The sequence below is a fragment of the Phocoena sinus genome, chromosome 1 (genome assembly GCF_008692025.1).
Source record: "Phocoena sinus isolate mPhoSin1 chromosome 1, mPhoSin1.pri, whole genome shotgun sequence".
In the NCBI taxonomy this organism is placed as follows: domain Eukaryota; kingdom Metazoa; phylum Chordata; class Mammalia; order Artiodactyla; family Phocoenidae; genus Phocoena; species Phocoena sinus.
Window position 1 is genome coordinate 169137511 of NC_045763.1, and position 22207 is coordinate 169159717.

At 40.6% G+C, this 22207-nt stretch overlaps 1 protein-coding gene across 5 annotated transcripts in view; it reads right to left on the reverse strand.

The window, feature by feature from the left end:
* Positions 1-671: 671 nt before the first annotated feature.
* The window catches only part of TGFB2 (transforming growth factor beta 2), an 83426-nt gene continuing 61890 nt past the window's right edge, over positions 672-22207 (reverse strand). For 2 of the 5 annotated variants that reach the window (XM_032620266.1, XM_032620195.1), the window contains 5 exons: positions 9959-10091; positions 9725-9835; positions 8042-8219; positions 6529-6682; positions 672-3463 (listed from right to left, as the gene is read on the reverse strand). In XM_032620266.1, coding sequence (XP_032476157.1) covers positions 3305-3463; positions 6529-6682; positions 8042-8219; positions 9725-9835; positions 9959-10091 — 735 coding nt within the window. In that variant the 3' untranslated portion in view covers positions 672-3304. Of the gene's footprint in view, positions 8220-9724; positions 9836-9958; positions 10092-22207 lie in introns of all 5 variants that reach the window. The other 3 variants (XM_032620494.1, XM_032620402.1, XM_032620333.1) reach the window with 2 other exon arrangements.

Here is a 22207-nt window from a genome sequence, read left to right on the forward strand (position 1 = left end):
AACACAGGCACAAATTCGTTCTTTCATTAGATAAAGCAGGACAGCCAGATGGAGCCACAATGACTTTTTTTATTACTTTGATTTATTGAGAGACTGGCAACTCACTTGCAAAGTCTGGTCTTGCAGGGTGCACAGCCAAAGAGGTTTGCGGGAATAGGGGTTTTTTGGTGCAGCGGTAGGGGAGAAATAAAGGAGTAGCTGCTCTCAAAGACCGACCCCAAAGAGCGCGTGGCTCTTGTTATATCTGGCTGGCTCAGCAACTATCCAAGTTATGGGGCTACAGGGGATACTGTCTAGACCAGTTCTTTTGGCCCTGGGGTTGGCAGAACGTAGGATTAGAAAGCCAAAGCATGGTCCAAACAACTCTCTGTATTTTTTTTTCTGGTAGACAGTCAAGCTGGATGGAAACTAAATCTCCAACAATTACCAAATAGCAATAAACAAGGGAATACAAAGCCTGCACAGCGCTTTCTTCAGGCCTTGATAGATACATCCTGGCTCAGGAACTCTAAAGCATGACATCTCTGGACTGAATCTCTCTGAGGGAAAAAAAAAAAAAAAAGCACGATCTTAAAGCTGGTATGACTTTTCTAGCTTGAGATCACGCTCCCTGAATCAGAAGTGTTCTCTGGTCTCCAGGATGATACCAGGACAGGAAAAACACATCGACATATAATTGAAATAATTTATTTACCACTAGAGCACCACAAAAACAGACATACATTGTGTTAAAATACAGCGTAATCAGTCATCAAAATACAAAACAGCTATTCTTACGTTCCATTTAAAAAACAAAAATCATGCCAACCATAAAATCGTATTGCTGTTTATCACAGAAAAACTGCAGGCCAACCCCACCCACATACTAACATTTTCCCCACTCCCTCCCCTCTCATAGCAATATTTACTTATGGGAAATAAAGGCCTTATAAAACCCCCAAACTAAAAAAAAAAAAAAAAAAAAAAAGATTCAAGAGATCTTAAAATAGAGCATTTAAAATATTATCAGTGCATTCATGAGGAAAGACAAAATAATACAAAACAAAATGTCATTCTATCTGAGAGGAAAATACCTGCAGAAATAAGTGATTTACATAGAATGGATAGAAAAGTGGAAGAGAAAAAAAAAATCAACACACTCCAATCTGGGATTGGGTTACATCCAACCCAAGGGTTGTTTGGTATTGTGGCATCCTATCTCTTGCTTTTCCAGTTTTCAAACAAATCCAATTTGTCATTTTAATAATGGTCAGGAAATTCCAAAAAAGAAGTACACTACATCAAACAAACAACTTCACGCTGGATTCACACCTCATTGTGCTGCTCTTTAGGTAAAACTGCAAATATTCCATTGACTTACTATTAATTGTTATCCTAAAGCTAAATAAGAGACAACTGACAAACTGACATATCCTACAACCCCTGACATAAGGTTACCTCCTCTGCAAAAATGTGGCAAATCATGTGTTTCAGCAAGGTAAATTCTAACCTCTGATTTGATAACTCTCATTCAGAGGAAAGAAAGGATTTTTTGATCATGGGAGAATTTGCCTAGTGCCTTTTCAACCTTCAAAGAACATCTATAAAAACCTTAACTTCAGTGAAATAAACTAAATGACTTATGCTGACCTGGGCTTTTTTTCTTCCTTAAAAAAAAAAAAATCAACTAAAATGTAAATCTTTCCATTTCTCCCTGAACACTAAAAACTCAATTAAAGAAAAAGTTGTTTCCTAAGAACTGTCTGCTCTTTTATAACAGTAGAATTCTGTGAAAATACTGATTAAACCAAGTTAGAGAAACCTTTCTTAACCCAGTCACCAAGATTCTGAGTTCCAGTCAGATCCTTAAGCCCTTGCTAAAACTAAAACATTTCACCTCAATTATCTATGTATCTATAATCCCCAATTTCCCTAAAATAGAAGATTGTTAATGTCTGAACTGATTAGTAATGATGCTTAGAAAATGAAGGAAAACTACGTCTTTTTATAAAAGAAAAAAAAAGGACAAGTGGACTCAGGTAGCTTATGTCATAATAATGGACAATGCAAAAGCACAGGTGGAACAAATACTATCAAACATGTATTTGTAGTGCAAGTCAAAATACAGGGGCTTTACTCAAAAGTACTGGCCAGCTAAAGGAAACACACAATTCCGAACCATCATTAGAAAGCGCCCAAATTAAGTCCAATCTAAATCAGAGTTGACATTATTACAGAACATTAAAAATATGGTAAAAATTTATACATTACACATAAAGTAGTTAATGTTTTGATTTCATCGTTTGCAAAAGAGATCTGCAGATGTGTTTCCAATTATACTGGCTTCTATACCCATCTATTGTAGTAATATAGGTATGGTTACATACACCGAAATGAAGGAAAAATCTAGAGCATAGCTATACAGCAATACTTTAAGGTCTGAAGTTTGACCAGTACATATCAAAACATTTCAACATTTCACTGGTTGACTAAACTGACAAAGAACCATTTACAATTAAAAAGGAAAAAAAAAAATCTTACAGACTTATTCTGACCGAAAGTTTCCTTTATTAACAGGCTTTTCAGTTTTGAACCTTACAAGAAGCTTCCTCCGGCAGTTGGTAGACAGCATGTGTTTGCAGGGTCTTTTCTTCATGCAGACTTGCTCGGTCATATAATATGTCACTTGCATTTTTCATCCCGTTAATATGACCTCTTTTTTTTTGCTGGCTCGTTTGAGTTCAAGTTCCTTAAGCCATCCATGAGTTTCTGGCAAAGTATTTGGTCTCCACTTTATACACCTGTTTTATTTTCCAAGGTCAATGAAATGTTCATTATATAGTAACACACAATAAATAACTCACTGTTAACTCTAAGAGTAAGAATGGAAGGATGCCTATTGCATAGCAATACAGAAAAATCAAGTGAGGCATGGGATAAAAACGTATGTACAGCAACTCCACTTAACGGGATTTTCCTGTTTTTTTTTTTTCTTTCACATAATTAACACTAACAAATTCTTCCAGTGTTTATTTTTTTTTCTCAAGAAAAAAAGGTTTTGCTTCTTGTCTCTCTCACTTACAAAGTAGGTAAAATATAGAATAAAGCCTTCAACTTTTTTTTTGTTTGTTTCAGATGCCAGTTTTAACAAACAGAACACAAACTTCCAAAGTGTTTGAACTAGTACCGCTTTTTCAAATTTTTTTTAAACACTGATGAAGCAAGGCTCTCTCGTGTTTTCTTGTTACAAACATTGCCTTTGTCACTACCGTCGTCATCATCATCATCACTGTTTGATTATCGTCTTGTCACTTTTCCAAGAATCTTAGCTGCATTTGCAAGACTTTACGATCATATTAGAAAGCTGTTCGATCTTGGGTGTTTTGCCGATGTAGTAGAGAATGGTGAGCGGTTCTAAATCCTGGGACACGCAGCAAGGGGAAGCAGATGCTTCTGGATTTATGGTATTATATAAGCTGAGAACCTGAAAGGACACAGGAGAAGAAAGAAAACATAGGAAAAGACCCCAAAAAACAGGCAATTATTTTTTAATAGAACCATCGCACACAGTTGTCTTATCAGTCACAGCACTGAGTAGGCAATTTAGATTATTTGGGGCTTACACTTTCCTTTACTTATTCTCCAATTATAGTCAAATGGGTAGGCGTCCTGAGGAATCCCTGAATTCACTACAGAAGCCTTTTCTCATACATTGTAAACAGATACTTCTGTAAAAGTCAGATTAGACAAAATTGCTCATCCAACAGATTTTCCAGTTTTTCCAAGGAGTCTTTACCTCGATCACTCCTTTGCTGCCCATACTTCCCAGGCCCTCAGAAAACTTGGTCCAAATACCAAACTCGGTATTTCGCCTTGTGTCTACACTTCTCTGTAACTGAAGTTGTTTCGTGAGTAGTTTCAATCCCCACCTAGACGAAGAGTTCGCTTGAGGTCAGGGGCTCTACACACCTCTTTTTTTTAACCTTATAGCCCTAGTGAGACTTCTCTGGACAAAATCAAAACAGGACTCACATGCTAGGTGAAGAAATGAATACACGGATAAACAGGAGAATAACATTTTTTATTAAAACTCTCATCAGAGCTTTAATCTACCCTTAGGTAGAGCAAAAGACATCTGTCTGCAGTGTGAAATCTTCCTAGGCTAAGTGTCTTCTCAGGCCAATTTAATGTCACCTAAATTTTCATTTAAAATAAAAAAAAGATCAAAGTCTTTTCATTGCTTCGCAAATACAATCATGCTAAGACCGACCTCAGAAGTAATCTATATTCTTAATTATTCACTTTGTTACATTTTTCTTAAAATAATAATAATAATCAACCCTCCATTTAGCTTTCCATGTGGTAAATGGTAGTGGCTAAGTTGGAGGAGTGAATAGTCAGTCTTAGAATGAAAAGAAAGCTCTATGGTTAGTGCTATACCTTTAACCCCATCCTATATCAAAGGGGTATGTAACTTCTACCAACGGAAGTATGGAGCTTCCCCAGTGATGATAAAGAGACATTTCCAAGGATGCCATTAATGTGTTAATCAAACAGCGAGTGACCTTTTCCTCGAGATTCACTGCAATGTTTTCAGCCTAAGACAGAAGATCTGTTCAGTACAGCAACACTGACTACTTTATTAAGCTACCTCTGGCTTTTTGGGGAACTGTCCAAACCACATATTTGTGATCATGACAGTGATTCTTCCTCTCTCCTTGAAAAACAAGCGTGGTCTCAGCCTTCACACACTCCCTCTGTGTATCAGGGAGGAGAATTATGTTTCTACTTGGCAACTGGGTCTTGCCCACATTACAGCTACTGTTGCCACAGCCCAGCTGAAGCAGCCTGGCCAGAGAGCTCAGACCAAGCGACAGGCATGAGCGAGCTTCCCTCACGTGGCCAAGCACGTGGTCAGCCCAGGGAGCCAAAACCTCCAGGGGTGTCAGGAAAACAGCTGAAGGAAAGGGAGCCGTATTTGTCCATTGAAAGTTTAGCATATGTAAGCGTTTATCAATAAATAGACTTCATGCTCCACCAACACAAGATTTTTTCAGCTGAATTCAAGAGGAATTTTATAATACAGATTATCGAAAATCATTGATATCCCCCAAACTCTTGAGTTCAGCTGAACGCATTATGTGACCTTTTTGGCAGGAGATTCATTTTCCTATCCTGCAGTGAAGGCAATTTTTCTAATGTTTCTTTAATAAGGAGATTTAAAGAGGCATAACCCCAGTGTGTAGCCACATTTCCGGAATTAAACTCTAAGACGCAGTGAACGAAGGCCTGCTTATAAAACAAGGAGGCCTGCGTTCCAGGCTCTGGTTTGTCACCAACTGTCTGCTCCTGGGCAAGTCATCTACTTGATCTAGGCTTCAATTTCTTTAAAAAAATGAAAGGTTTGAACAAGAGAGCCTATTATTGTTTTGTATTTTATTTTATTTCATTTTATTCTATATTTTTATTGAAGTATGGTTGATTTACAATGTTGTGTTAGTTTCAGGTATACAGCAAGGTGATTCAGTTATGTGTGTGTGTGTGTGTGTGTGTGTGTGTGTATATATATATATATTCTTTTTCAGATTCTTTTCCCTTATACATTGTTACAAAATATTGAGTATAGTTCTCTGTGCTATACAGTAGGTCCTTGTTGTTTATTTATTTTATATATAGTACTACAGGATGGGACAAGATAACTTGTGAAGTCCTTTCCATCTCTAAAAATCCTACATGACTAGGCACCAGGAAGAAGCATTTGGACAAATACCATTATTACACAGAAAAAGTCTTTGCTAATCTGGGCTGGGAACCCATGGCATCCAATCTAGGACCTGCCTTCTGAATTAGCCTTCATTCCTCATTGAAGTAACTTAATAAAATATTCAGACTCTCATTTACTTTGGGTTATATTCGAAAAGACTGGGAGATATTGATTTTCAAATCACTGCTACATATATCATCTTTATATTCTTCACATCCACCCTGGAGTTGGACATTATTATTTCAAAAATAATTTTTAATACAGACATTCCTTTTTACTGATAAGAAAACTGAGGCTCAGAGAAGTTAAATGATTTTATAACTGTCATACACGAATGAATCACTCTGCCAAAGCATCTACTAAAGTCCTCAATGTTCTTTCAAATATGACAGTCCCTGATGGAGGTGATAATGGATCCTTTTTTTTAGCTGGAGACCTGGGTCCCTGCACATCTTAACAGCACATGACACTAAGTGATATACTGATCCTACCTATTTATGCTTACAGCTGTTAAGAATATAAAACAAAGAAAAAATTAAACTGTCCTCAAGTTGCTTGTAATCTAATTGGGAAGGCCAGGTCTACTGTCCAAACTCATCAGTGTTACTTTCTGAGTTCACCTACAGCTTACATTTTTTTCTCATCATTCAAAACGGTGTCTCCAGCACCCATTTACGTGTGATGACAAAAGGGCACCAGGCTATTTAGAATTCATGTGGAAATACTATCAGCAGGTACATATTAGCAGCCCAAGAATAGAAGAGACAAGTGAGGCCCATACTTACCCTACTGTGCTGAGTGTCTGAGCTCCACAGATATGGGCACGCTCCAGCACAGAAGTTGGCATTGTACCCTTTAGGCTCATGTATCCATTTCCACCCAAGATCCCTCTTGAAATCAATGTAAAGTGGGCGTAGGCAACAATTATCCTGCACATTTCTGGTAAAAGAAAGAGCAATGGAGATTTTGAAGCTGATTTCACCCCAATCCCCCCGCCCCTCATCCCAAACCAGGAAAATGACTCGTTCATTTATTCAACAAATATGTATGAGCAAATACCACGGGCCAGGTTTTAATGGTTGAACTGCAATCTCAAGAGACTGTCATGATGAGGTGTGATGGTGATTCGCAGGACTCCCTTGTGAGTTCTATGCCCCGACCCGCTTATCTGTGACTTCAAAAATCAAACCCTTCCCTTAAATGATGAGATATAAGCAAAGACGTGGCAGACAAGACCAAGCCTGTTCCAACCTACAGTGCACAGTTTGGCCATCCATCCTCTATTGCCTTTTCAAATGCAAAATGGATGAAGTACAATAGGTATTTACAGAGAACAATCTAAGGCATTTTCCTTTGAGAAGAAATCCTTTATTTCATTTCCTGTTCCTGGATCTAGGAATGAACCAGAGATAAGAAACACAGAGTCTTGCTTAGAGCAACCACTGGCTCTGGCAACCAAAAAACACCCTTTTTCTTGTGAACTGACACACTTTGAGCACTTTATCAGTGAGGACCCCTCACCACCCCACAGCTCCTACCGCGCTTACTAAGAAACCACAGAAAAGAGGAACTCCCTGGTGGTCCAGTGGTTAGGACTCCGTGCTCCCAATGCAGGGGGCACGAGTTCAATCCCTGGTCAGGAAACTAAGATCCCCGCAAGCCACTAAGGCCCCCGCAAGCTGCACCAGTGGCACGGCCAAAAGAAAAAGAAAAAAATACAGAAAAACATTCACACTTTCCCACCATGAATTCATGTGGAAATGGGAGATAAATTTATGTTACCCTCCCTTCTCATATTCTCTAGTAAAAGACACGACAAATAGCATCCTTCTTCTGTCTTTCTCATCACTGTTACTGTGAAGAAGGTTTGACCATGGGTACCTTGCAGGGAGAGTGAAGGCTTCTACAGGTGGTGAGTCTCCCCAGTTAGGGACCCGCCATCCTGCACCTCAGATAAACCTAACTTTGCTCTGGGGAGCAGACAGCTCCTTTTCTCCTTCAGCCTCAAAGTGCTTCGCAGGGATTTGGGGGAAAAGTTCAGGGGGCTAGTTTTCTCCCTTCACAGTAGATTCATTGTTAAAGAACTGATGAATACAGCATAGAAATAACTGTTTCAACCTCCGGAAAGGATGATGTTACGAAATACGATGGCTCTAACTTTTCTAGTCCTGGTTTTATGCAATGAGTTGCAGTTCAAGTCCATTTTTAGTAAAAAAAAAAAAAAAAAAGGGGGGGGCAAAAGCAGTACAAAAGTTAAACAAACACAGTTACTTTTTGTTTTCTTTTTATTTCCTTTACCTAAAGCAATAGGCTGCATCCAAAGCACGCTTCTTCCGCCGGTTGGACTGTTGTGACTCAAGTCTGTAGGAGGGTAACAACATTAGCAGGAGATGTGGGGTCTTCCCACTGTTTTTTTTCCTAGTGGACTTTATTGTTTTCTGATCACCACTGGTATATGTGGAGGTGCCATCAATACCTTGAAAAAATGCATTCGGGTAATAAACATTTAGCTTCACCTTCATCAAATAGAATCAGCCATATCTTTTTTTTTTTTCCTTTGTCTATTGTCACAAATAGCAGTGATGACCACACAGCAGCAGCAGCAGCTGGCTCACTCCCCACGGCAATGGATAGGACTAGTGCAGGTGACAAGGAACACGGCTAAATGGGGCTCTTGTCAGAAGGCAGTTCAGTGTCCAAGGCAGGGCCTGTTGGTTGTGAAAGTCGCTACAGAAGAAGTCTTTGACCACTAGTCCAAGGGCAATCTCGACTGTTTATTTTAGTCAGTCCTCAGTGTAGGCTGTGCCCAACGCCTCAATGACTGATGACACGGCCATAGGACGTGTCACCCGCCGGTCCCCTCTCCTCCTAGGACTGCTCAAGTCAAAAGACTTCCCTGATGCAGTGAATGAGTTCAAGTGAAACAGAAGTCACCCACCCTTACCTAATGCTACTTTGGGAAGCTGTGAAGAAAGGGTTTTTTCATTGATTTTGTGATATCCTCAACACCTTCCTGATTCCATCTGAGATGGAGAAACTCGAGCTCCCCAAAGCACACTCAGGAGACTGCCAGCTTAAGCATTTAATCTCCATACTGCAGAGAATCATGACTAGGTTAGAGACTGAAATAATCTCTAGACCGCTGGGAGTATTTTTCCATGAGCAAGGTCCACTGGAGCCTTCTGCCAATGGATGGAGGTCCCAGGTGGGGTGAGTTAGGGAAGGGCCATCAGCTCCCTCACCTGGTGGTGTGGAGCCAGTGCTGAACCCGCAATAGGTCCAGACTCCCCCCTCACCTCTCGTCTTCCAACGACTTGTTATCTAACGTAAGACATGACTTGAACCCTTGGCATCTCCTCATTCTTTTTGACTTTTGGCTAATTCACTAAAAGGTAAGCAAGACTGGGGGGCGACTAAAACCTTGTTATGTGTTTATAAACTATTATGAAAGTCTGATAAGGCAGCCACTTGGAATATTGGGCACCAGCTAGAAAAGGGGGTGTGTTCTGGTACAGGTCAGGTTAGTTACAGAGGCTGTGGTGGGAGAGGACGTCCTCTGTGAGATAAATAACAGTGGTGGCTTCCCGACGACGTTGGGTTTGGGGGGGATAATCAATGGATGTCCTTGAATGCATGTGATCTTCTTCTTCTACACTATTAGCATAGATGGAATGTTGGTTTGCTCAAGTGAAGAATAAAGGGCTGAACAGGCTATTTAAGAGTCTGGAAGGTTGGTAAGTCTGTCAGTACTGCCAAGTCATCACGGGGCATTGAGCAGTGTAAACTGGGAAGGAATCCCTTTCTTCCAGTCCTTTCTGCCTTCATATATCTTTCCCCAACCATAGCTTTGCCCAAACAAATGAAACTCCCCGGGCCTCACCCAGCAATCTCATTTTCACATGCAAACTGACCTCATCCCCGCAGGAGATAATCAACAGAGGCCCTTCCCTCCCCCACCTCATACGCCCCAGTTTCAGTTACCTGCAAATCTCGCTTCTAGTTCTTCACTTTTGTTGGGGATGATGTAATTATTCGATGGTACAAAGGTGCAGCAGGGACAGTGTAAACTTATTTTAAATCCCAGATTCCTGTCTGGAAAACATTAAGTCAAGGAGGTCATTTGTCTGTGCATCTAATACCCCTCAATCTGCAACCGACTTGCAATAACTTAGGATCACTGAACATCGAAGGAGGAGAACAGAGGGCGGTGGTCACCTTTATGGTGGAGCCATTCGTGAACAGCATCAGTGACATCGAAGGAGAGCCATTCGCCTTCTGCTCTGGTTTTCACGACTTTGCTGTCGATGTAGCGCTGGGTTGGAGATGTTAAATCTTTGGATTTGAGAATCTAGAGGAGGAAAGGGCAAGTGAAAAAAGCTCAGCTGGCACAGTGACAGCATGACTAAACCCAAACCATTAACAGTATTCCAGTTCATTATCTAAATTTAGTCCCACCCCAGTCTATCCATGTATTGTCATCTCACTAACATGTCCACATGCATAAAAACATAACACCAGGCCATTTGCCATGAAAAACAGAGCTACTAAATCAGCTGTGTGTTATGATAAAGGTGACAGGAACCATAAAGCCAAGTGTCTCAAAGAAAGTGACAGTAATTATTTTCCTCTGCCGACATAAGCTTTACAAGATTTCAGCCATAAATTCTACGCTATTACGTTAATGGTTTTGCTGTCCTGCTTCCCTGCTTATTTCATTTGGGGAGCTGGGATGTGGGGACGGGCTGGAGGATGGGTCCAGGTCAGAGGATCCAGGCTCACCCTCAGAAGGCTCTGAATTATAAATCTTCTTCTAATAGAGAGAGAAAGGTCCTACCCTTGGTTCCTAGATCCACCGCCATTAAAATACGTGGCACGCCTCAGCTTTTGAGGTAGGTCTCGAGCTGGGATTTTTACCCTCCCTGTGACTTGTTATGATTTATAAAGATATTCCATATCCCGCAGACGAAGAACAAATTTGGGCAGGAGCCGTCTGGCACAGTGTGGAGGGAGAGTTTGAAAGGAAATCAGCCTGAACGCTGAGAATTTAGAAGGATGCATTTATTTCAAATAAGTTAAGAGTAACTGCAGTATGTTCTTAGGTTTCTATAGGAAGTGAACATTTTAGGTTGGGGTTTTTTTTTTTAATTCTGTCTGTCTTTAAACGATACTGTTTTATGAACCCGTCAAACCACGACCCTAAGTCTCCAAGAACTATATTAAATCCCTACCCAAACCTGTATCCTGTCTTTCCTCAGTACTTATGGGCTCAAGCCCTGTTGTTTTATACTTCCTTTCCTGAGATTGAGTCTAACCGTTCTGTGGTCATTTCATATATACATGTTTGGTCTCTCCAACAAGTTCATAAACCCTCCCAGGGCAAGGATCGTGTCTTCAATTTGATATCATTTCAGAGCACAGCACTCGATTTAATCAATGTCTATTCAATAACTACCTGCATATCTAGAAGACTGATTTATTCTCCTTTAAACCTTGTAAAAAAAAAAAAAAGCATAATCTTCCTGCTGATTTTACAACGCACTCTCCTTCCATGTGTGCACATCATTTGTTTCAAGTAGTTTGACAACAAACGCTTCCTGGAACATCTGGCATTATAGTGGACTTTTTTTTTTCTGGATTGAGTAAGTATAGAAAAGGGGGGAAAAAATCATGCAATTGGACTTCGGGCGCCCTCATGAATTTTAAACCAACCCTACCCTACAAACCTGCCCCTAAGGTCCAGCAAAGCCCACGAGGGAGGAGAATCTAGAGGCAATCAATCATGATACTACCACAGCCTTTGTGAATCAATGACTTAAGGGCTGGGCACAGGAGCTCTGAGCTTGGAGCATACTATTGCATTTAATTTAGTCCTGAAAACATTCTTGTCAGGTAGATGAAGGAAAGTGAGACTCAGAGAGGTTAAGTAACTTGCCCAAAGCTTCACAGTGAATGAGTGATTTAAAGCAACCCCAGGTCATTTTTCCTCCTTCAATGCTGGATTTCTGAAGACCAAAAGAGTTGTGGGAGTCAGGGCTGGATTATGGTCCACACTCCCCCCTTCCCAGATGCCAGAGAATGCTCAACGACAGAGGCAAACATTTCTAATAAGCTTATAGTAAATGTTGGTACAAGATGAAAATATCCCACGTGGGACACATACACAGTTAATGCTGATAAAAACCTATAATTTTCCAGATATAACCTAACAGCAGTCAATCCTCTGGAAATGAAACCTTGCCTTGAAAACACTCCTAGTTGAGCAAATAGGACACCCCTTTATCCAATTCAGAATAAACAGTAAAATTCACCTAACACAGGATAACAATGGTGAAACAATAGTTGAGAAGAAGTTTCAGGCGTTTCCATCTGCCTCGTTGACTAAAGACTAGTAACATTCCCCAAACTCACTTTTCTGTCTTTAAATTTCTTCCCCTACCTGACTTTCTAGAATGATGCATTATTTCGTAATCCTTTGTGTATTTATTTGCTTTGGTCCTAATTAGCATGGTGTATATCTTTTTTGTGTGTGTGGTACGCGGGCCTCTCACTGTTGTGGCCTCTCCCGTTGCGGAGCACAGGCTCCGGATGCGCAGGCTCAGCGGCCATGGCCCACGGGCCCAGCCGCTCCGCGGCATGTGGGGTCTTCCCGGACCGGGGCACGAACCCGTGTCCCCTGCATCGGCAGGCGGACTCTCAACCACCGCGCCACCAGGGAAGCCCCATGGTGTATATCTTATTCATCTTCATATCCCTAACACGCACAGACACACTGTCTAGAATGAAACGTTGCTTTCATTGTTGAATTAATTACATATGATAAATATATATATCATATATCAAATATCTACAATATCTATGAGATATATGTGTATATATCTCATATCTTAAGACACCATATATACACACATGCCTATATACATGTATGTATACACATGTATGTGTATACACAATCTCACGAAAAACACAGAAGTTTTTTTAAAGTCGTGACAACATTGACCAAGTGGGCAGAAAAAAACGCACACTGGCAAATCTATGGAAATTTTTCATCTCATACAGAAGAAGTAGATCTAGATTATCTGGCTTTAAAAGCAGATGAAGGGGGAGCAAAGAGATCCTGAATTTCTTTTCTTTTTAAATCTCCTTAGAAGATAAGTGCTTCCTCAGCCACAGAACACTGGTAGGTTCCGACACTGGACAACTTCATACTCTCACACAGGTGAAAGGTCCTCCATATCTTTCTACTAGTTCAAGAACAGGCCAGTTGAAAGCACCCAAGAAAGATAGCTAGTGAGCTACATAATTCTGAAACAGAGAAGTGACTTTGGTCTTGTGGGTTTGTTGTCTTGAACTTTATGGCCAAGTAGTTCCTAAACCCACTTGTTGCAATTTAACTCTATTCTTTCTTATCCAGCCCTCAGTGGAAACAGGAAACAGCTGCTTTCCATCACTCATAGAATATCCCTCATATTCTTGGAGACTATTATTAAGTCCCCCTCAGCATGATCAGTCTCCCTCTCTAAGCTAAATAAACCCAGTTCCTTTAGCCCATATTTAGAGGGGCAATTTCCCAAACCTTTAATCATTTGGGTCGCCAACAAGGATGGATGATGCTGTATAAAAGTACTCCTCCTACAGCTTGGTGATTTCATTTCAGAACTGGCTAGAAAACCTTCTCATCACATCCCAAAGTCTTTTTCTTTTTAAACATGTTTATTGGAGTATAATTGCTTTACAATGGTGTGTTAGTTTCCGCTTTATAACAAAGTGAATCAGCTATACATATACATATGTTCCCAAGTCTCTTCCCTCTTGCTTCTCCCTCCCTCCCACCCTCCCTATCCCACCCCTCTAGGGGGTCACAAAGCACCGAGCTGATCTCCCTGTGCTATGCAGCTGCTTCCCACTAGCTATCTATTTTACGTTTGGAAGTGTATATATGTCCATGCCACTCTCTCACTTTGTCACAGCTTACCCTTCCCCCTCCTCATATCCTCAAGTCTTGAATCTTAACCTGAAAGGTATTTTCTTTCTAAGAATAGGCATGATCTCCCTATTCTTTGTTTATCTTCCATTTATCACCCACGCTAAGTGAAGCTGTAAGGGAAGAAAATTAACCTACGGCTCTTATTGATTAGAACTTTCTTAAATTCAAGAGTTGATACAAAAAATGACCACCTTGGTCAACTTCCCATTCTGTTTTAGCCTTTGCTGTGTGCCTTTTTCCAGTCTCCCAACAAAAAGTGTATCGAATGTTAACAGTCCTGGATGTGCAGCTGTTTTTTTTTTTTTTTCCTAGAGCCGCAGTCATTTTTAAATTCCTTTATATATCTTATCATGACAAAGGTAATTTAATTGAATGGTAAAAGCTCTCTTAACTGGCCTCCATTTGACTGGACAGATTAACCAATATACTCCATTTGTTCTGTAATAGGTATTGGCTTATTCCCAGAGCACCCTGGGGCTTATTGCCAGAAAGCTACACTCTAGTATGTTCCAAGGACTTCTGGTCTTAGCAGTTGAGTTGCATGCTTAGCAAGTATCAATTGTATATGTTTCTAAACCTGTTTATGATAGTTGGACTTGATATTGTATTTTTTTGACCACGCAGCATGCGGGATCTTAGTTCCCCGACCAGGGATCGAACCCACACCCCCCGCATTGGAAGTGTGGAGTCTTAACCACTGGACCACCAGGGAATCCATGATATTGTAATTATACAAGTTAATTAGATGGTCTAGAAACTGATGAAATATAGGACCAAATGAGAGAGCTGTTGCTTCTGTGAGAACCAAGCTGAATGCCTTAGAAAGTCTTCATAAAGACAAGTTGCTTAAAAAAAATTTTTTTTTGAAAAACAGTTCGGTGGGTCCTCAAAAAAGGTAAACATGAAATTACCATATGATCTAGCAATTCTACTGCTAGGTATATACCCAAAAGAATTGAAAATAGGGACTCAAACAGATACTTGTACACCAATGTTCATAGCAGCGTTAATCACAATAGTTGAATGATGAAAACAACCCAAGTGTCCATCAACAGATATATGGATAAACAAAATGGAGTATATACATACAATGGAATATTATTCAGCCATGAAAAGTAATGAAATGCTGACATATTACAGCATGGATGAATCTTGAAAACCTTATGCCAAGTAAAATAAGCCAGACACAAAAGGACAAATATTATACGATTTCACTTATATGAGATAACTAGAATAGGCAAGTTCATGAAGGTATAAAGTAGAATTAGAGGTTACCAAGGGCTGGGGGTAGTGGGAATGGGGAGTTATTTTTTTATGGGCACAGAGTTTCCATTTAGGTAATGAAAAATTTCTGGAAATGGATAGCAGTGATGGTTGTACAACCTTGTAAATTTACTTGATGCCTCTGAATAGTATACTTTAAAAAATGGTTAAGGTAAATTTTATGTTATGTATATTTTACCACAATATATATTTTTTCCAATTTTAGATGTGGGAGAGATAACTATCAAAGAAGGAAATCATATGTTAAAAATCTAGAAGGATCCTGCACTCGGTTTGCTTAGCAATTGTCCTGAAACGTCTCTCTCTTCTTCAAAGAAACTAAAAACTAGAAAGTATTGATGATGCACTACGGATGTGGTTTAGGCAAAAAATAAGACGTGGATTGCAACAGGCAGAGCCACAGTCAATGAAAAGTCCACGGTATTTTATAGAAAACTCAGCATTTAAATTGTGTGTGTGTGTTGTACACATATATACACATACATATGTTTTAAATTAAAATATAAAGTTTGCCCCCCAACTCATGTTTTTATAATTCCCTGCTTGAACTGACTTTTTTGTCTTTAAATAACAGAACAACAACTGCTCCTGACTGAATTAGAAGAGAGCTTCTAATATATTAAAAATGAGATTTAGCTGTCTCTTGCTACCACCCACAGCCATGCTTGAATGGTACCTTCATTACGTTATTGATATATACACATTATCTGTAATATGTGTAAAATACCCACATATCGCCTTTGGCAAAGCTCTCAGTTCTTCCCTGAATTACAAAACTCCCTACACAAAAGGATCCATTCATCTCTCTGCCGCTGGAAACCAGCCAATCAGGGAGTGGAGAGAGGCAAAAGTCGCTGATGTTACCCAATAGTTTAGGGCCAAAAGAAAAAAAAAAAAAAGAAACAGAACTCTAGATGCAAAATTATAGCCAGAGGAGAGCTTAGTCTTAAAGGAATAATGCTATAAATCAACTCAGGATTTGGCTCAAACCTCGTGAAAGACACCTCTTCCATTCCTATGAGACATCGCAAAAAGCTATAAGAAAGCATTGGGGATTCGATTTTACTTTCCATATTCAGACATCAACAGATCTACAGAAGGACCCAGGGGCCCATTCAACCAGACTTCTAATGGAAAGAGAAATTTAACAACAGGGCTGGAGAGAGAAACTGACACCAGCTTAACAAGTGTGGGCCCATCTTGTTCCTTTTAAATGTTTTTAATGTACTTAATATTTAAATATAGGGTTTAAAATGTTTGCAGTGGTGTGGACGGAGTGATGAGGAAATGCTGAATTAAATGCTCACTCCGCTGGCTCTGAGCACCGTTATCTTCCATCTGCCTCATCTCACGCACTAACATCCGTGTCATGAAACACGTGTCAGAGAGGCACTTAGGGGCCGTCTCTCCAACTCAAGACAATTCATCCTCTAACATCTCTGGCTTTATCTGAAGACCTCTCACGACAGTGAACTTGCTACTTGTTGAAAACGATCATCCCACTTTGGGCCAACTGGCAGGTTGAAATTTTTCTTTATCTTGGACTTGAACTTTCCATCAACTGGTCTTAGTTAATAATAGTACCATTGCCTCATCTTCATACAATGATGTCAGCTTTTCAGAAATGTGAAACATTTTCACATTTTTCAGTCTTCACAGAACACTGTGAGGTAGATATCCTAGCCCTTATTATCTCAATACTACAGCAGGAGGAGAAGAGGCCTGAAGGACTTACCTGGGTTACCAAAGCCCTGTAGGAAAAGTCTGGAAACATCTTGCCCTGTTCATACCAGTCGAGGGGGCTTTTGAATATTGTACGTATTTTGCTATCTGGGACAAGATGAAAAATTCTCTTTCTTCTCTATGTCAGCCCCCCATCACAGGAGATGGCTTCCCCCAACTACTTCCTTCAAGACAAGGTTTGTGGTGCTTTCCACCCTTGTCAAGCCCCTTTTCAATGTCCCTCTTAAAATCAATTCCTCAACAGATTCAAGGTACAGTCTAGCAGAATACGGCAAATACACAGAATATGCCAAACGGGGAGGGGGGAGCCTCACGTTTCCCTTGTTCTGGTCACTATTTTTAACGCAAACTATTTATTTTGGGCAGGAGCCACATCACACCATTGATTCCAAATTTCTTGTAAAATAAAACCTTTGTTCTTACACAAATCAGTAAGTCAGATTTTCCACCCCAAGTCCTTTCTTGGGAAGGACATGGAATAAAGACAAAGAAATGAAGGAATGCAAAGAGAGAAGGAAGGTTGGTTTTTCTAACCAGTGGTTCTCCAACTTTAGCCTGCATTAGACACATCTGGAGGGCTTATTAAAACATCTATAGAGTTTCTGATTTAATAGGGATGAAGCCGGGGCACAAGAATTTGCATTTCTAACATGTTCCTAGGTGATGCACAAGCTGCTGGTCTAAGGGCCACTCGGAGAACTACTGTTCTAGTCTATATTGACGCAATTCATTTTTGAACCTAAATGCAAATTCCACATATATCTCCGTTAACTTTGAACTTCTTATCTGAGCTGGGTTTTTAGCATTTTAGAATCTCTCTGAACCTTGTTTGCTCTTCAACCTCTAAACTATCCTTGCCATAGTATCAACCGCTGTGCATGCAATGTCTTCATCAGCTTGATGATAACAGTATTAAATTGTATACAGCCAAAGCCATAACCTGGTGCTGTATCCATAGTTACTTCTTTTCTGGTTGGCCTTGTTTTCTCTAATCAACACACTGTCTTGTGTTGTATACAGCAGAACAAAGTAGAACTTCACTAGTGTACATAAGGTGTGAGGCCCAATTTAAGCCAGAGTCCTGCCCATCTTTGCCGACCCATTCCATACCCTCTGTGGTTCCTTAGGTTTCTTTGAAGAACCCATGGTGCTTGCCAAGTGCCTTTGGAAATCATTAGTGTAGGGAAAAGGCTCATAGGCTGTGAAGTCAGGCAAACATAAACCATCACTTCCTCAGTGTGATAATCTCTAGGTCCATCCACGTTGCTGCAAATGGCATTATTTCATTCTCTTTTTATGGCTGAGTAATATTCCATTGTATATATGTACCACATCTTCTTTATCCATTCATCTGTCAGTGTTAACTTAGGTTGCTTCTGTGTCTTGGCTATTGTAAATAGTGCTGCTATGAACACTGAGGTGCACGTATCTTTTCCAATTAGAGTTTTCTCCATATATATGCCCAGGAGTGGGACTGCAGGATCATATGGTAGCTCTGTTTTTAGTTTTTCAAGGAACCTCCATACTGTTCTCCATAGTGGCTGTACCAATTTACATTCCCACCAACAGTGCAAGAGGGTTCCCTTTTCTCTACACCCTCTCCAGCATTTGTTATTTGTAGACATCTTGATGATGGCCATGCTGACTGCTGTGAGGTGATAACTCACTGTAGTTCTGATTTGCATTTCTCTAATAATTAGGGGTGTTGAGCATCTTTGCATGTGCAAACGGCTGTCTTCTTAGGACCCTGACCATATAGGATTAGAGGCCTACCCTACTCCGGTGTAACCTCATGTTAATTTAACTAATTACATCTGCAACGAGCCTGTTTCCAAATAAGGTCACGTTACGGGATGCTGAAGGTCAGGACATCCACATATCTTTTTTGAAGGGACACAATTCAACCTGTAACAGTAGGTGTTCATGCATTACTGTGGGTTGTGTATGTTCTGATGCTTGATCTGACGGGGAAGTTCTTCAAAGCAAAAAACACTCCTTTTTATTCTACCACAGAGTTTTTTCCACTGTAGTTTACACAGTCCATCCTTGGTAAATTCTTATTGACTAACAGACTTCATTAGAAAGACATATATGATCAAGTGACATACAAGTCCCTGAACAATCAGTCATTTATAGTGATAGAAACGACTTCTCAGAATTGTACACGTACACATGGACATTCACCTCACAGAGACTTCACAGATAGACAGACATCTATATCTATATATCCATATCTGTATCTATCTATCTATGATGACAAAGAATCACCTGACAATGTAAACAATTTTATACGTAGTTTACCCTTTCTACTTAACATATTTTGTTGTGGGAATGAAAATGATGAGAAAAAGCAAGAAAGTAGAATTTCCAAGGACTAGGAAGTGGGGTCTTAGAATCAGAACTGGGTAAACGGCTTCTCTTCCACTGAGGCATAAACATAGCCCTTTGTCCCTGTTTAATTGCAGCCTCCTGGAACAGCGCTGGGTCACCTTGGGCGTGTCTAACAAACTGACACACTGCACGATTATCCTTCGGAAAGTGGCCTAACAGACCCAGCTCTTATCCTACTTCTCCCATTACCACGTCCTGTGGCTCCTTTATGACTGCATCCCTCTAAGAGGTCGTAAGGAATGCATACTTCACAAGGGCTTCACAAGAGCCTGCATAGCACACACTTATGGAATACACATCAGCTTCAAAAGAAAGACTCACATTGAAAATACAGTCTCTTTGGAGCTGAGATATCTACATTATTATGTCCCGATATTAACTCTTTCTCGTTACAGTACAACGTTATGTACATTGGTATGTTTCTGTATTACACAGATCCATGTGCAGTAAAAGTACGGCATACAGAGGTCTTTAATGACCTTTATAGAAATGACACCAGCAAGCTACACGCACACACACACACACACACACACACACACACAGGAAAGCCTCTCCTCTGTGATGAAAACACCTCATAATTCCCTATTTTTTTCCTTCACTCTTTTCGTTCTCCACACACGGGCCTTTGTGCTGACTGCACATGTACATAAACAAGCAAATGCATCTCTACAGGTCTGAGGGATGAAGGAGTCCTTTGTGTAAACGGAAGTCTCTGTGATGCTGCAGCTCGACCTCACTCACAAGAGCATCAGATATAAATCACACAGCAGAGTAAACGATTCAACCAGACACAAGTCACATCCGCACAGGCAAGGAAAGAGGCATGTGCCATACATCTAAAGTAACGAATCTAAAAAAATAAAGAGCATGGTTTTCCTACTGTGTTTATGGGTTACCCAAGAGTATCAGTTTCATTACTGTATTTTATATATATATATATATAAAATGTATGTATGTATTTTTCCTACATGGTTATTATTCACTTAACCAGAAGTAGCTCTGAATAAGTAACAGAAAATGGGTAGCTATCAACATTTCTTTCTTCATTGATAGCTACAGAGGTATCTTTAAAACAAATCTAGCAGAATTTCCAAATCCAAATAATTGATGTTTCTCAAGAGTCCCCCGATGATGTTACACGCTTATTTCCACAATGTTCCTTGTACTTAACTCTTTTTTTAAAAATTTTTATTGGGGTCTAGTTGATTTATAATGTTGTGTTAGTTGCAGGTGTACGAAAAAGTGATGCAGTTATAAATATATACATTCCTTGTACTGAAATCTTATTTTGAAATGTTTCTTCAATGTATTCAAAGACATTTATTGAACATCGTTTAATAAACAGGTGCTGTTCAGGGAGATTATCTCTAGAGGTGGAGACAAGACCATAAACAAGACGAAGGTGGAGAAGATCAAGTATAGCATGTGACAAGAGTATGGAGGAGAAATGTGGAGAACAGGGACGGGAAGTGTTGGGAAGAGGGACCCTGAGATGTCAGACAGGTTGGCTAGGAAGGTATCTGGGCAGGTGACATTCGAGGAAAGATCTGAAGGAATGAAGAGAGGGAGCCTTCTGGAAAATGCCACAGAGCACTGCAGGCAGAGGGAACGGCAGCCACAGGCTTTAGGAGGGGGTGAGCCCAGGGTGTCTGAGGAACAGCAAAGAGGCCAGGATGGGGGAGCCCCCTGAGTGGGGGAAGTCATGGCTGGCGGGGGCGAGTGAGCAATAGGCCAGGGAAAGCCTAAGGCACAAGAAGGCCTTTAGCTCCTACGCGGAGTGAGGTAAGAAGCCATGACAGGGCTCTGACCAGGGGATTTGGATCAGACCAACCTCTCGGCAGAGACTGCCCTCACCGCTGTGTTGCAAACAGCCTCGAAGGTGGCCAGGTGCAAACAGCGAGACGAGGCCACTGCAAAAGCCCAAGCAAGAGACTAGAACCCCTGGGACCAGGGTAGTAGCAGCAGAGATGTGAGAAGTGGTTGGATTTCGGTTCCATCTTTTAAAAACTCCCATTAAATAGGAAAATCAACTTAACTACTTTTGATGTTCCTCTTATTTAGAACTTTGGCAGTTTTAAAAAGCCAATAGTACCTTTCAAAATATCCAGATTTGTCCCCGTTGAAGGAATTCTCAATTATGTATTTGTAGGCTGTGAACACAGTTCTAGAACCCAAAGTTCCCCCAAAATATTCTGATTACTCTTGCTATCGGGAAATAAACACATATCCTCCCTTGGAACAACTTTTGGCCCGGTGGAGTTATAGCAAAGTTGACAGACATTTACAAGATGGAAATAAAACTACTGAAATCAATCCAGGAAGCAGGTATCAAGCCTAGTCGTGTGGTGGTGAGGCAGGCAGAGGTAGTTATGGGGCCAGGGATGAGGTAAAAAGACATCCCCACTGGGGTCAGTCACTCTGTAATGGCTTCTTCAAAAAGAAAAGCAAGACATATCACAGCCCCCAACTCATCGCAGCTGCCCTTGGAGTTTTTATAAAGCAAAGACCCAGAACGCTAACACCACGGCTGTTCCCATAATCCTGCTCTGCTCCACTGATCCCCGGAAATGGGTCAGATGACACCTCATCCAATCAGAGATGAATGACATCATCCAAGCAGAGACAACTGACATCATCATGGAGTAGTTTTACCACCACAAACCCCCTCTAGGGGAAGTATAAACCATGTTCTACATGACCAGCAAAACCCTGGTGAAAATAACCCACTCCTGACTCAGCCAACGTGCCAGACACTTTACAGTTGTGTTCTCCTCACAGCAACTCATTAGACAAGAACTGTCAACCTCCAGTGGATGAAGAAAATCTGAGGCTCAGAGAGATGAGTGATTTGTAAGACCAGAAAGCTACTAAATAAAAAAGGTGAAAGGTGAACCCAGGGCTGACTGGCTGCAATGTTCCTCTTCGTTCCTACCCAGAGCTACTCACCAGCAATTGAATGAGACCACCACACACAGAGTGAGTTGAAAATCTTATCTAAGGAAGTCCTGAAGCTAAGTTCTGGGGCGGCCACTGCAAACCCAGGACCCGCAGCACTAGGGGCT